The 16,728-nt window shown below is 45.2% G+C and overlaps 2 protein-coding genes and 1 pseudogene across 2 annotated transcripts; all 3 read right to left on the reverse strand.

The window, feature by feature from the left end:
* The window catches only part of LOC145643409 (E3 ubiquitin-protein ligase TRIM47-like), a 5,947-nt pseudogene extending 2,735 nt beyond the window's left edge, over window positions 1–3,212 (reverse strand).
* Window positions 3,213–3,912: 700 nt separating this feature from the next.
* On the reverse strand, window positions 3,913–10,796 carry LOC118241909 (interferon-induced protein 44-like). Its single transcript, XM_035529423.2, has 8 exons — window positions 10,044–10,796; window positions 9,845–9,896; window positions 8,910–9,105; window positions 7,319–7,514; window positions 5,415–5,567; window positions 4,911–5,082; window positions 4,486–4,586; window positions 3,913–4,390 (listed from the first exon to the last, which is right to left on the reverse strand). Exons 4-8 carry the CDS (start codon window positions 7,496–7,498, stop codon window positions 4,181–4,183), a joined length of 816 nt encoding a protein of 271 aa, XP_035385316.2. The 5' UTR covers window positions 7,499–7,514; window positions 8,910–9,105; window positions 9,845–9,896; window positions 10,044–10,796; the 3' UTR covers window positions 3,913–4,180.
* A 255-nt stretch (window positions 10,797–11,051) lies between these two features.
* Window positions 11,052–14,742, reverse strand: LOC113568508 (interferon-induced protein 44-like). Its single transcript, XM_026996714.3, has 7 exons — window positions 14,156–14,742; window positions 14,022–14,073; window positions 13,542–13,737; window positions 13,165–13,317; window positions 12,794–12,965; window positions 11,963–12,063; window positions 11,052–11,702 (listed from the first exon to the last, which is right to left on the reverse strand). The coding sequence occupies exons 1-7, from the start codon at window positions 14,646–14,648 to the stop codon at window positions 11,460–11,462; spliced, it is 1,410 nt and encodes a 469-aa protein (XP_026852515.3). The 5' UTR covers window positions 14,649–14,742; the 3' UTR covers window positions 11,052–11,459.
* Window positions 14,743–16,728: the final 1,986 nt, after the last annotated feature.

The raw sequence follows: 16,728 nt of genomic DNA on the forward strand, positions 1-16,728 counted from the left end.
AACTACAATATTGCTATGAGGCCAATGCCAGAAACACATTTCTTTTGTTTTGTGACATTGGGTGCATCTACGCGGAGACTAACGACTGTAGTATAGTATAGTATAGTATAGTATAGTATAGTGTTGTATAGTATAGCATTGTATAGTATAGTATAGCATAGTATAGTATAGTATAGTATTGTATAGTATTGTATAGTACAGTATAGTATTGTATAGTATAGTATAGTATAGTATAGTATAGTATAGTATAGTATAGTATAGCATAGCATTGTATAGTATAGTACAGTATAGTATTGTATAGTATAGTATAGGGCTGTATAGTATAGTATAGTATAGTATTGTATAGTATAGTATAGTACAGTACAAGGCTGTATAGCATAGCACAGTACAGTATAGTACAGCATAGCATAGTATAGTATAGTATTGTATAGTACAGTATAGTATGGTATATTATAGTATAGTATTGTAGAATATAGTACATTATAGTATAGTATAGTATAACATAGTATTGTATAGTATAGTATAGTATGGTATATTATAGTATGGTATATTATAGTATAGTATTGTATAGTATTGTAGAATATAGTATATTATAGTATAGTATAGTATAGTATAGAATTGTATAGTATAGTATAGTACAGTACAGTATAGTATAGTATAACATAGTATTGTATAGTACAGTACAGTATAGTACAGTACAGTGCAGTATAGTATAGTACAGCGCAGTACAGTATAGTATAGTATTGTATAGTATGATATAGTATAGTATAGTATAGTATAGTATAGTATAGTATAGTATAGTATTGTATAGTATAGTATTGTATAGTATAGTATTGTATAGTGTGGTATAGTATAGTATAGTATAGTATAGTATAGCATTGTATAGTGTGGTATAGTATAGTATAGTATAGTATAGCATTGTATAGTATAGTATAGTATAGTATAGTATAGTATAGTATAGCATTGTATAGTATAGTATAGTATAGCATTGTATAGTATAGTATAGTATAGTATAGTATAGTATAGTATAGTATAGTATAGTATAGTGTTGGGTGCTGCGTTGTTAAGGAGCCCGTAGGTCTATAACACCTAACGCGTGAATCTCTCAGCTTTAATGCACTTATAAATATGGCTTTGCTAATTATGCGAGCCCATGCCTTTATAATAAAAGTACTATTTATAATTAAAATTCGAAATATTAATGACGAGTAGTATCACAAAAACGTTTTATAGGAGTCGTCATCTTCTAATGTCAGGTTTCAAATGTAGCACCCAAAATCGTATGTCGAGAAGTTTGGCACAAGTCGAAATTAAAAAGAAAAATGCTAAACGTTCAGAAATGCTGACTATGAAAGTATCAAGACTTCGCAAAGAACCAGCGGGACGCGGGAACTTGACTGGACAATACACAGAAAACGATGACACAGCAAGCTACAGCGGAGAAAGGACGCAACGGAGCTCAAACTCGTGGCGTGGCTGACCTCTGGTGGCCAGAGGTGGTACTGCTCGGAGCCCGAGTGGCGCTCACACTGCGGGTGAATGTTATATCTGCGCATTTCTGGCCCATAATACGACAAATGACATATTGTGCTGATCACCTCGTATTTGAACAGTTTATCCCAAGCAGCTTCATAGACTCAGACACATCGATCCAGAAGCCAGCGCAGAGGCTGGCGTCCACACACACACTCTCCCGCTCAACACCTGGAACCGGTCGTCTAATCTCGCTGGGCGGGCCGGGTACGGCCTGGGCTCTGCTGCTGTTTGCCACCACTGTGTTCTTCTCCGACAGCGTGAGGAAACGGTGGGCTCTCTCACCTCACTGCGCTTTTTCTGGATGGAGCGGATCAGCTCAGTGAAGATCCTCACACTGTCCTCCACTGCTGCCTGTGCAGAGCGCTGTTAGGTGTCACGCGCCATGTACAGAGACCAGAAGGTTGTACTCTCATTCGCTTTCATTGTTATTGTATGACATGATGTGCTGTGATTGGAGGAGAGGCCTGTCTAGAGGAGAGCTGTGATTGGAGGAGAGGCCTGTCTAGAGGAGAGCTGTGATTGGAGGAGAGGTCTGTCTGATCTCCAGTATCTGCTCCAGCGGCTCTCTGCTTAGTACTCACCTTAAGAGTGTCCACAGCCTGCTGCGGCTCCTGGACCTTCTTCTCTTTCTCCTGGATTCTCTGCTGGTGTTTCCTCCTGTAGCTCAAAAACAGAACATTTAACTGGTTTTAAATTATAGGCCACAGGGTGACAGGGTTAAGATTTTTTCTTTTTTAAGGTAAATTAGACCTGGGTATCTGGATATTGTATGTTATCTGGGTACTGTATGTCACGCCCTGGTCAGCACCAAGCTGCCCACTTCTGCAACCACTGATTCCAAGTCATGACCCACCAATCACAATCACCCATCACACTCCGCAATTACACTCGTTTGTTACAAATGAGTATGCACGCATTTATACTATTAATTACAAAAAAAACCCTTCCTTTTCCTGAATTCAAAACTTGGATTTAAAAAAAATCTGATTAATGTAACTAATTCAAAATGGCTAATAGATTTTGCATGAAATTCTTCAAAAAGAGATCTCATCTGTTTCCCACTCCTTTCTGCTGCAATCGAGACTGTGTTGTGGTCTCTGTGTTCGTCCATCGTGCACGGATAACAAGCCAAGCTTTGTTTGGTGCGTCAGAAGATCTCGAGCAGATCTTCTCCTGGAGTCAGGAGGAGGTGTTTTACCAGCTTGTGCCATTTCAAAGGAGTAACGACGGGGTGAGGTATGAGCTGCGTTTCGCAGACAGTCACCAGACACGCCAGACAGGGCGTGACGGCTTGGTGTTTTCTCTCGGTGCAGAAGTCGCACTCCACATCACCGGGTCCGGCGTAGCGGTGAGCTGAGAAGCAGGGGCAGAGCTCGGGTGGTCTTCACTTTCTCCATTCCTTCAGCCAGCATGTGGTTCCTGCGTAGTTCAGGCCTTGGACTGAAGGTCTCTCCGCACTGTGGGCAGCTGTTGACTTCCGTCTGACCGACGTGATGCCAGCACACCTCGATGCACCCCAGACTGAAACTGTTTCCGCAGCAGATAGTGACTGGATCCCTCAGCAGATCCAGACAGACCGGACAGCTGAACTGGTCCTGATCTACAGTGATACCGGCCTCCACTCCGAGGTCGGAGATTGCGGGAGAACGGTGCAAAACGGGCAGCAACTCGAGCATGTGCGCGATTTATCTGATGAAGCGTTTGTAAAAAATCTCCGTTTTCAATGCAATAATAAACAAGAAATTTAACATAAGGTTTTTTTATTATTATTTACGACACGTCTATTGTACTATTCTTTCCGACTACATTTGTACTTTTTTTCAGACGTATTCATCTTTTTTATGCAGTCAATGATCAGAAACGGACTGACATCACTACACCACCCAACTGCAAATGTGCTTGTGTGTGTGTGTGTGTGTGTGTGTGTGTGTGTGTGAGTGTGTGCATGTTTCGCTTTATTATTCCCTGTATAGTGTACTTTTAGGAAGATAAAATGACACATAGACACATCGGTACATTTATAACACAGTTATAATCATATAACTGGATAACGCGAGTGAGGATAATGAATTTGGTCGCTACGGCAAATAAAGACGTGCATATCTTATGGGCTTAACAAAGCCGTCATTTTAGAAGTCGTAGACATCGCGGTGCTTGTTACCCGCACGTGAGTGGAAACTGCAGTCAAAGTTCATTCCTGGTGACCTTTGACATGTAATGACAGACTCTGTGTTTTAATGTTAGTGACAGACTCTGTATTTCAGGTGTATTTCAGACCGATGTGAGACAGAACCCATGTCAGGACGACGGCTGGCTTTTGAAACATGCACTCAGCAAAAAATGTACTCAAACCAAGGACCACAACACAGACCTGTAATTTCTTTTAATTTAATGGACTTTCATGTTCACAAATATGAGAAGCTAATATGCTAATATCGAAACTGTTACAGAAAGACGCATACGATAACACATACTGTTAAGGCATACAGTAATCTAGCTACAGTGAGGAACCTCGTCAAAGCCCTGTCACAGTGCCTCTGAGTAACAGTAGGAACAAACGTTTAGACTTTTTTTCTGTAAAATACGAGGGATTCTCATCTTTGGGACACCTGAAGAGGTCTCACATGAGAGCGCAGGGGGGCTCTTACAGTGGTTTTAATGGTTCCACTTTAAACGTCTCGTTGGCTGCTGGGAACTGGTCCTCTAGCATGTCGTCAACGGCGTTTAGGATGTGACGGATGGCATCCAGGAGCAGGATGTCCACGTTGCAGGTCACGGAATGCTCCGAGGTGTAGTTCTTCACAGGCATGACGGAGGACACCGGCATCTGAACCAGCTCGGCGGCCTTCTCGATCTGTATGAAGGAGGCACGGAATCAAACATGCTTCCAGAGACGTTGGACAGTGGCAGGTTGGTGGTGGTGGGGGGGGCGTTCCATGCCCGGCATACCGTCTCCTGCAGAGTCCGGCTGGAGTAGACGTACTTCACGTCCTCGTGTACCGCGTGGCACACCTCGTCTATATGAGTCAGCAGAATCAACTGAGGAACACCTGAATACGGCAACATCTGTAAGCACGGTTATGTACGGCAACATCTGCAAGCACGGTTATGAACTTTCATGCAAAAGGACCAATGCCAAATGCTGTTGAGCTCAAAATATTTGCTCAAAATATGTGAGCGGATGTGAATTTCTCTAATGGGCTCTGAAACTGTCCAAAATAACAACAGAAGTAAAGTATTCAGGTGATTCTAACAGTAGCAAAACTAGGAAACTACTTAAAAAAACCCCAGATATTTAGCTGACTACAATTATTCACAGCCTGCTATGACAAGCACAACGTCTCTCTTCTCTCTGTACACATGAAGGTGCTCACACAGGTCCGAGACCTCGCAGTGGAGCTCCCGGAGGGCGGAGCCCAGGCTGTCGGGGTACGACCCCACCTCGGAGGCACTGAGCACGAAGAGGATGCAGTGGACCTGCTCCTTCAGGGAGGGCGCAGCCCTGTAGCCTTTCACCTTGTCACTGATGGGAGCTTCACTCTGGAACTGCAGCAAAAACAACCACGGCAACTTTGAAAACCATGTTTCCAGCCAGGTCACGCTTAGGTCCGCGGGAACCGGAAAGTTCTAGAAACCAGCGGTAACGCGGCCGCAGACGAGATGCTACCTTCGCATCTGGTCTGATGACGTAAACTCACGATGGCTCAGACTGGTTCAGACTAAACGCTCATGAACGTAACAGTTCAAATTCCGCTGGGTGAACAAACCTGCCGCTGGTGTCCATGGACTATAATTCCTTGTAGGGTTTATTTTAATTTCTCGATTTAGCATTCCTATCCCAGACACAGACTGAAGTGAAGGTTTTCCCTTTGACACACCTTGTATCCCTCTGGAACGTGGCCTTTAACGACAGCGAGGGCATCACTAAGGCAGAGACCGACCGAGCACCCGTCTCCTACAGACATTGCGTCACACAAGCTCAGAGCCGTGGGGCAGCCTCCTTTCTCCGCCCGGATCTCGTACGACATCAGCTGGGTAGAGAGAAAACACGGGGGCAGCAAGGGACGAGAAGGGAAGACAGGTTTGCTCTTAACGTTTATTGTCAAAATCCAAATTTTGAGGTTAGGGTTTATGTAAAGGATAAAACTCTGTTTTTGTCTCACCGGGTATGCAAATCACAATATTCCAGCACTCAAACAACAAACAAACATATAAAACAAAACAAGACAAAGCAAACATGTTTTTGTTTTTATGGTGTTTGTCAAATACTTAGATTTAGGGTTCCAGACACAAAAATATATCCTAAATTCCTTTATGAGTACATCCCTCCCCTTTAAGTGTCTTTGAAAACTTCACGGTAGGGGTGAGCGGGTGCGGAGGCGGGGCATTATGAGTGACAAGTGTGGCAGGAGAGACTGGCCAAAGGAGTATGTCAGCATTAGCCACCACACAGATTAGCCACCACACATAGCCATCACACAGATTAGCCATCACACAGATTAGCCACCACACAGATTAGCCTTCACACAGATCAGCCACCACACATATTAGCCTTCACACAGATTAGCCACCACACAGATTAGCCATCACACAGATTAGCCACCACACATAGCCATCACACAGATTAGCCACCACACAGATTAGCCACCACACATAGCCATCACACAGATTAGCCACCACACAGATTAGCCACCACACATATTAGCCTTCACACAGATTAGCCACCACACAGATTAGCCACCACACATAGCCATCACACAGATTAGCCACCACACAGATTAGCCACCACACATAGCCATCACACAGATTAGCCACCACACAGATTAGCCACCACACATAGCCATCACACATATTAGCCTTCACACAGATTAGCCACCACACAGATTAGCCACCACACAGATTAGCTACCACACATATCCATCACACAAATTAGCCACCACACAGATTATCCACCACACAGATTAGCCACCACACATATTAGCCACCACACAGATTAGCCACCACACATATTAGCCACCACACAGATTAGCCACCACACATAGCCATCACACAAATTAGCCACCACACAGATTATCCACCACACAGATTAGCCACCACACAGATTATCCACCACACAGATTAGCCACCACACATATTAGCCACCACACAGATTAGCCACCACACATAGCCATCACACAAATTAGCCACCACACAGATTATCCACCACACAGATTAGCCACCACACATAGCCATCACACAGATTAGCCACCACACATATTAGCCATCACACAGATTAGCCACCACACAGATTAGCCTTCACACAGATTAGCCACTACGCAGATTAGCTTTGTGCTAAGAAGGGATAACGATCGTAGCTCTAACATTCGTTGATCATTCACATAACAGTTTCACGATAGATGGGTCTTTTGAAGTGAAAGAATCCCCCCCTCCGACAGTGATGATCTGAACCACAGCTGACAACTGAAAGGTTAGGCCTGATTTATACGCAACAGAGGGCTGTTCCACTATGTCATCATAGATCCGGGGATGTGGCTACAGTTTCCACGGAGAATCCACAGACTGCAGATTCCAAAATCCCTGGAGTTTCCAGGTTCTAGGGAAATACAAACTGCAATTGGCCAGTAAAATGTTGTTTATTAATCCGGTACTTTTTTGGCTGGACAAACTACAAAAAATAAAATTTTACCAAAATATACAATCAGATTTGTGTGCGAATGTATTTAAAACTCAAATATTTACATTTTGATTTCGAATATTTGACATTTTCACATTCCTGGCTTACTCTCTTGGTGAATCCACCTGCCGCTTTGCCTATGATGGGCAGGTGAACGACACGGTTGTACATGATAGAGCGTGCGGAGACCACAAAGCTGGATTTTCCCGCTCCCGCCGGACCGAGCAGCAGGACCCGGATACGTGGCAAGTCTTTGTCCAGGGCTTGGAAGGACACCACGCCCCTCATGAGGTCATCTCGGGCACTGTCCGGCAAAACAGAAACGAACGGATCGTCACCTCTTGTGTCTACGTGTATGTCTAAAACCATCCACTTCTACTGATCTGAAGCCAAGCTTTCAGAAAAGGCTCAATACATAAACAAACAGTTTTAGAGTTTTGTTTTCCCCAGTTCATCGGGGCTGCCGTTCTTCTCGTGGCATCCTGTTTTCCCTTTTTTCCACGCTCGGAATGGTCTTTTGTTTCTCCTGCCGTTGGGTTTTTACTTGTCTTGTTTTACCTGGTCTAAGATCTAACTGTTCTGCACATTAGCCACCACACAGATTAGCCACCACACATATTAGCCTTCACACAGATTAGCCACCACACAGATTAGCCACCACACATAGCCATCACACAGATTAGCCACCACACAGATTAGCCACCACACATAGCCATCACACAGATTAGCCACCACACAGATTAGCCACCACACATAGCCATCACACATATTAGCCTTCACACAGATTAGCCACCACACAGATTAGCCACCACACAGATTAGCTACCACACATATCCATCACACAAATTAGCCACCACACAGATTATCCACCACACAGATTAGCCACCACACATATTAGCCACCACACAGATTAGCCACCACACATATTAGCCACCACACAGATTAGCCACCACACATAGCCATCACACAAATTAGCCACCACACAGATTATCCACCACACAGATTAGCCACCACACAGATTATCCACCACACAGATTAGCCACCACACATATTAGCCACCACACAGATTAGCCACCACACATAGCCATCACACAAATTAGCCACCACACAGATTATCCACCACACAGATTAGCCACCACACATAGCCATCACACAGATTAGCCACCACACATATTAGCCATCACACAGATTAGCCACCACACAGATTAGCCTTCACACAGATTAGCCACTACGCAGATTAGCTTTGTGCTAAGAAGGGATAACGATCGTAGCTCTAACATTCGTTGATCATTCACATAACAGTTTCACGATAGATGGGTCTTTTGAAGTGAAAGAATCCCCCCCTCCGACAGTGATGATCTGAACCACAGCTGACAACTGAAAGGTTAGGCCTGATTTATACGCAACAGAGGGCTGTTCCACTATGTCATCATAGATCCGGGGATGTGGCTACAGTTTCCACGGAGAATCCACAGACTGCAGATTCCAAAATCCCTGGAGTTTCCAGGTTCTAGGGAAATACAAACTGCAATTGGCCAGTAAAATGTTGTTTATTAATCCGGTACTTTTTTGGCTGGACAAACTACAAAAAATAAAATTTTACCAAAATATACAATCAGATTTGTGTGCGAATGTATTTAAAACTCAAATATTTACATTTTGATTTCGAATATTTGACATTTTCACATTCCTGGCTTACTCTCTTGGTGAATCCACCTGCCGCTTTGCCTATGATGGGCAGGTGAACGACACGGTTGTACATGATAGAGCGTGCGGAGACCACAAAGCTGGATTTTCCCGCTCCCGCCGGACCGAGCAGCAGGACCCGGATACGTGGCAAGTCTTTGTCCAGGGCTTGGAAGGACACCACGCCCCTCATGAGGTCATCTCGGGCACTGTCCGGCAAAACAGAAACGAACGGATCGTCACCTCTTGTGTCTACGTGTATGTCTAAAACCATCCACTTCTACTGATCTGAAGCCAAGCTTTCAGAAAAGGCTCAATACATAAACAAACAGTTTTAGAGTTTTGTTTTCCCCAGTTCATCGGGGCTGCCGTTCTTCTCGTGGCATCCTGTTTTCCCTTTTTTCCACGCTCGGAATGGTCTTTTGTTTCTCCTGCCGTTGGGTTTTTACTTGTCTTGTTTTACCTGGTCTAAGATCTAACTGTTCTGCACATGGAGCTGCCATAGAGCGTGGTAGCTCACCCAGTAGAGTATCATTGCCATTACCTAGCTGACCTGTGTTCAAGCACCATTACAGGCTCAACACAAGCACCGCAATGTTTAAAGGCATCAATGCACTCAAGGTATGTTTTATAATGGTGACTGGCTAAATTACTTCTGCTCATATGCTGGCTGAGGAGACTTTTGCGAAGCTGGACATTTCCGGTTCACCTTAAATAATTCCTGCCCTTATAAAATGACTATGAGCATCTGTTTTGTTGTTGAAAATTGATTTGCGTCAGCCTGCATTGGTAATTCGAGGATGACCAAAGAGCGCCCTCTATAGGCGAATTAACATTTTGGTCAATGAGCTATGAGGGGGTAATATAAATCATGTGTTGTTCTGAAACCGCTATCTACAGCCTATACCGCTATAATACAGCCTTTTTGTGTTTCTGCGCTACGCTTACCTTGCAGTCCATGACAAATGCCTCCAATCGTTGGGTAGCAAGTGTCCAAGATCTAAAAAAACAAATACAAGTGAATCTCTTGCACACACACACACACACACACACACACACACACACACACACACACACACACACACACACACACACACACACACACACACACACACACACACACACACACACACTATTCGGAACTTGCCGTGAACTCGGTGCAGTTCGACTTCACAAGGTTGACTGTTTTTCGTGGGCCAGCCAGTCGAAGTGTAAACGCAGTCGCGGGCGCAGAAGCTTACGTGGCGCAAATCATAACGAATCATTTTGATGGAGTCTCCAAACTGCCAGAGATTAGCCTCATATGAGACAACGGAAGCCTTGGAGGGCTCCAGCACTGGATATTTCGTTGCCCCGTTTTCGCTCACATCAAATAAGAACGCGTCATTGTCCGACGTTAGCGCAGATAAAGCCTCGCTCAAATAAACCCCTCTTACAGGGCCCGAGGCCAAATATATTATAATTACGCATTTGCCTTCACCACCGAGTTTATTTAGGAGCGTGTTATACTCGTATCCGTGAAATCGCCCCTTGTAAAGAAGACCGAGTTTCACGGGTTTGGGAAAGAGATTTAGGAGCTGCGCCTCGCTCCGCCGGTCCAGTTGCGACATGTTCCTGGAAAGTTGTCGATCTCTTTACGAACCGGACACCTAACGCGTAAAAACGCCCGTTACCGCGCCGCGATGGTTCACGACTGCACGACTGAGTAACGAGGGGGTTAACGGGACAGCCCAGCCTAGGTCTGGCTATCCGAAACCTAACGGCGCACTTACGGTTCCGCGAAATGGAAACTTAACTGGTGTTGCGACTGCGACATCTCCAACCGGTAACGCAGAAATCACTCAAAAATCAAACGTTTGAGAACTAAGACGGCGCCAGGGAACGGACTGACGCACTTTTCGTTTTTGCTAAATTATTTTTAATGGCGTTCAAGCAAGATCGAGCATCTTTACGCAGCATCTATGCCACAAAATGAACATTTTTTAACTTTGTTTCCAGTGCCGAGCGTTTCTGCGTTACATCTTATCCCGCAATAAACTGATACAAATACAATTAATTTAGTATTGTTCTGTGTTGCTGCATCCAGTTAAATATTATTATAATATTATTAGTGAAAACAGGCTGTCAAACGTGAAAAAATATTTGTCCAAAAATCTAATAGCAAATAACAGAATAACATTTATTGACATGGCATCTGCAGTACATTTGTTATGAACTGTGGCTAAAAATGAAAAAAAATCGTTTTTCTAAATGTTCCCTCATATCAGCTCTATTACCAAAAAAAACCCAACACCAGATTATGTGTTGGTGGACGAGACCATATCCCAAATGAATACTTATCACACCTTTACACTTTTAAAACCTATCTTTATTTCAATCTGATTTATGTGTTTGCACAGAGAGAGAGAGAGAGAGAGAGAGAGAGAGACAGAGAGGTGAGCTTAATGAGATTTTTACAGTCACATCCAAGAACCGTGGCAACCGATTAATTTTGTTCAAGAAATAGCTGATTTCATGCAGCTTCTGGCAAAAAGACCATGCTTATTTGTGAAACAATTGTTTATTAATACATAAATCCATCACTATGCTGCTCTTCGATGTGGGGTACAGGGTCTTCACTGGGAAACTCCATGATGGGACCAGGGAAGTGGTCTTCGAGGGCGTCGTCCACAGCCTGTAGGACGCTGTTGACTACACTGAGAAGCAGGATGTCAGCGTTGCACTCCACTGACAGCTGGGAAATGTAGTTCTTCACCGGAAACACGAAAGACAACGGCAGCCCCACCAGCTCTGCTGCGGTCTGCATCTGTGCGGAGACCAGACACAGAGAGAGGCACATTCTGATTGATTAATGCTCCTTAACTTAATTACTTAAGTAACCAATTAATTACAAATGAGTCAGAATCAATCAGCTTAACGTACTGAGCAAACTGATAATATTTACGACATTTACACGTCTGTGTCGAGATTAAAGCCGTCAACAGAATTCGGCACCGTGCTCATTTGTTTCCACTGAAATATAACGAAGGATTTTAATTTGAACGCCAACACCAGCAGAGCTGGTACCTTTTCCTGCAGAGATCGGCTGGAGTAGACGTACTTCACGTCTTCCTTGGCTATAGGGCACACCTGGTCTACGTGAGTCAGCAAAATCAACTGAGGCACACCTGAACAAAAACAATGCCAACAAAACAACGTTAAATCCAGCCTGTTACTCAGACCCCCTTCTGAACAAGAATCCTAACTTGCCAACCATTTATCACATAATCATAAACATAATAGTTATAATAATTAATTCTAATTATAATCGATTCATTCTAATTATAATAATTCTAAGAATGATTATTGTAATTGACTAATTCTAATTCTAATCATAATCAGATCATTATAATAATTTACTGTTTGTCACTTTCAGCCCTCCCTGGCGCCGCGGTTCCCACAGCAACGCCACTATGTTTGTTTAGTTCCTAGTACTGGTTTCTTTTGGTTCCGCCCCAGAGTTAGTTATTGCTGTCAGCCGTGGCTCATTAGTCTTTCTATTACCCCGTGTGCGGGTTCGGTTGTTGTGAAGTCTGGTATGTATCGGAGCAGTTGTTTTATCCTTGTGTGTATCTCTTGGTTCTTTGGATTTCTGCCTTATTTTGGATTACTGACTTTGCCTGTTTCTGTTCACCTTGCCTTTTTGGATTTTCTACTCTGGCTCGTGTTCTCTGGTTTACAACTGCGGAATACCTCTGTTGTCTTAATAAACTGCGTTCACCTTACTGCGCTCCGGGCGAATTGTGAGTGAGTTCATTAATGGTAGTAGGTATCGAGTGACTTGCTGTGGCCAGACCCCTTCGTGGATTAAAGATTTTTGCCTGGCAATTGAGCTGAAAGTCCAGGATAACCTCTCACCCAGGTCAGAGACAGCGGTGCGGAGTTCCCGGAGGGCGGAGCAAAGGCTTTCGGGGTACGACTCCACCTTGGAGGCATCGAGGACGAAGAGGACGCAGTGGACCCGGTCGTTCAGGGAGGGCTCGGCTCTGTAACCGCTCGTCACGTCAGTGATTGGAGCTTCGCTCTGGAACTACAGCAAAACAACCGGTCACACGTACGGCGTAATCAGCGCGAAGGGCGCTGAACTGTCAAACCCGCTCTGCGCAAAGCGCTCCGCGGACGTCTAACCCGCGACCCGTTTCGTTTTTCACCACATCCATCCACGAAGCGGTGCACGTGTGATTCGCGGAATTAACGTGGCAAGCATGTGCAGCGCCCGAACCGAACACCTTGTATCCTTCTGGAACGTGGCCTCGGACGACGGCGAGGGCGTCGGACAGGGTGAGATCTTTAGAGCCTTCCTCCCCTACCCCCATCGCGTCGCACAGACTCAGAGCAGTGGGGCGGCCTCGCTTCTTGGCCCGGATGTCATACGACGTCAGCTGGTGAGAGAAAAGTTGGGGGGGGGGGAGGTCAAGATTATTCTACTTCAGAAGCCGGTCGAATACCTTTCGGAGTGAAACGAAACGGCAGAAGCAAACAAAAGTAGGTATTTAATTCCTATAGTTTGAAATCTAAGGACCGCGACAGAAACGCTCTGGCTGACGTCTGTCCGCCGTACGGGTGCGTGCCGAGTGTCGGCCAGGACGCCAAACGCTGCCATCACCTTTTGGGTGAAGGCGGTCTCTGCGCTGCCGATGATGGGCAGGTGCACGGTGCGCCCGTACATGGTGGAGCGGATGGAGTTGACCAGGCTGGACTTCCCAGAACCCACTGGGCCCAGGAGCAGAGCCTTCACGCGCGACAGCGACTCCAGCTTCAGCTCGCAAGAGACGAGCTGCTTCCTGAGGTCATCCCTGGTTCTAAACAACGCGGAGAGACATTTTAACCAGTGAAAGCAGTTTAACATACATACATACATGTTAGCCCGCCTACAGGCAAAGATTCATATAGCCAGTGTGTGTGTGTGTGTATATATGTATATGTATATATGTATATATCAGTGTACATCCATCACAACCCACTTTATTAGAAACACCTTCTTTGCCTCTAGACTCACCGATCACCTCTTATTAAGCACACTTAGCGTAAAGGCACTTTTTTAGGTGTATAATTACAATTATTATTTTATTTATTTAAGATTTACTTCTCCGTCCAGTCCACTTCTCTCCAAGGGATGGCCAGGACATCTTCCAGTTCTAAAACAAACACGCGCACCATTAGCACCGTGACGCAACCACATCCTCTCCGGTTATCTTCACGCACGCGTCGGAGACCAACCTTGAACGCGGTGCAGCTCCACGTGCACGGCGAGTTGCTTTTCCTCGCACCACCCGGTACCGTAGGTCGCGTCCGCGCCGAAGTTCGCGCACCACCGGAGCTTCTCCGAGTGGATGTGCAAGCAGCTCCCGAACTGCACGGTGTCTCGCGACGCGGAGATGCCCGGGGCGCTGCCGATCGCCACCGCTTTGGCGGCGTCCAGCACGCGAAAGCGCCTCGCGGCGTCCTCGTTTATTTCGAACACGAACGCGTGCTCGTCCGCGTACTCGTTCCGGTAATTCAGGGACTTGGTCGTGTAGCCCCCCCTGACCGAGCCGGACGGTAGGAACAGCGCGAGGATGTACGCTCCGCCGTCGAACTTGGAGAGCAGCGTCGGCACGTCGGCTCTGTGCACACTGCTCGTGTAGAGGAGATGCAAGCGCACGGGTTTGGAGAAAAAATCCCGCAATCTCTTTTCTCTCTCGTCGTTTAGTGATGAGACGACAGACGCCATTTCATCCGCCGGGGAAAGTTAGGTGGCTAGTTTTTGGACAAAGCACACTCGAGACTGGCTTGTCGGGAAACCGAAACTAAAGCAGTCGTGCTCGCGAGAATAACGGGAAGGGGGTTTCGTTTCTGATTCTATTATGCACGCACGCACACACACACACACACACACACACACACGCGTGTGTAATGTTTAGTTACTACTTAATTAGGAACTCCATTATGCAAATTAGCTCACAGACTTTCACAGACTTCTGTTAGTTGATGATTTTCCAGGAGCAGTCTGGAAACGCAGAATTCCAGACTGTATAGCCCTTCTGTTGGCCATCACAGACATGACCACGCCCGACTGCATCTGTGATAGAGCATCTGTGGATGTTAAGTTGGTGTTTGGGTGCATTTGGGTGGCTAGTCACTTTTGACACATAATTCTGACATGTGACACAGCATCACTCTTACACGTGACAGAACATAGCTCTGACATATGTGACACAGAAAAGTTCTGACAAATGACACAACATAGCTCTAACCTGTGAAAAGCATAGCTCTGACACGTGACATAGTGTAGCTCCGACACGCGAAAAGCATAGTTCTGACACGACATAGCATAGCTCCAACATGTGACACAGCAAAGTTCTGACACAACATAGCTCTGACATGTGACACAGCAAAGTTCTGACACGTGACACAACATGGTACTAACATGTGACATAGCATAACCCTGACACATGACACAGCATCACTCTTACATGTGACACAACATAGCTCTGACATGTGAAAAGCTTAGTTCTGACACGTGACACAATATGGTACTAACACGTGACACAGCATCACTCTTACATGTGACACAATATGGTACTAACACATGACACAGCATCACTCTTACATGTGACACAACATGGTACTAACACATGACACAGCATCCCTCTTACACATGACACAATATGGTACTAACACGTGACACAGCATCACTCTTACACATGACACAATATGGTACTAACACGTGACACAGCATCACTCTTACACATGACACAATATGGTACTAACACATGACACAATATAGTACTAACATGTGACACAGCATCACTCTTATACGTGACACAATATGGTACTAACACGTGACACAGCATCACTCTTACACATGACACAATATGGTACTAACACGTTACACAGCATCACTCTCACATGTGACACATCATTGACAAAGCTTCGCTCCCACTCCCCAAACCCGCGGGCATGTGATGCACCACAATTACTCTGTACCAACTCACGCTGCCTTAACATATGTGCTCTAATGTACACAGAGTTCTGCAGACTAATTATTGATTGATTGATTGATTGGTTGATTTAGTGTCCTGTATGTTTGTCTGTGATGTACGGTTTAGTGACAGCAGAAGGTAAAAAAATCTAAGAAGACAAAGTTTTTTCAATTCAGTTTAGTTTATAGAGACTTAATAAACCTAATAAATAAATCATACAGACACACACACACACACACACACACACACACAGGTGAGCACTGGCTATGCTCTACATAGATTTCATAACTATATAATCATCAGATAAAATGCTCTGTTACCAAGGTAACACACTGGTAATCTTATTTGTCTTCTCCATCTCCAGGACATTAAAGGTCCGTCGATTAGACGGTCGTGTAATCACAGAACCCTCTGTTGAGCTCCACGGACTCCCGCTAATGGCCTCATACTGTAACCACACGTGGCCGGGCTGTGGAGCTCACGGGTGTGGAAGGCACTCAGCCCCATTCCAGCAAGGAGCCCGACAGCCAGACGGAAACGCAAGGAACGTGTGTGTGTGTGTGTGTGTGTGTGTGTGTGTGTGTGTGTGTGTGTGTGTGTGTGTGTGTGTGTGTGCGTGTGTGTATACATATACCCTGCCATCCTTTATGGGAATTCACACTAACAAGCATTTGGTGAATTCACAACATGCTGTAAATGTTTTGCTTTAATAAAATCACCACAACACTGTCGACTTCACACTGGGTGGTAGCTAAATGCCTCAACTGTACGAATCAGACACCGGGGGGGGTAAAATTGGATAAACTGTTGTACAAATGCAACAAAATT

The sequence above is a fragment of the Electrophorus electricus genome, chromosome 2 (genome assembly GCF_041902795.1).
Source record: "Electrophorus electricus isolate QZ-2024a chromosome 2, ASM4190279v1, whole genome shotgun sequence".
In the NCBI taxonomy this organism is placed as follows: domain Eukaryota; kingdom Metazoa; phylum Chordata; class Actinopteri; order Gymnotiformes; family Gymnotidae; genus Electrophorus; species Electrophorus electricus.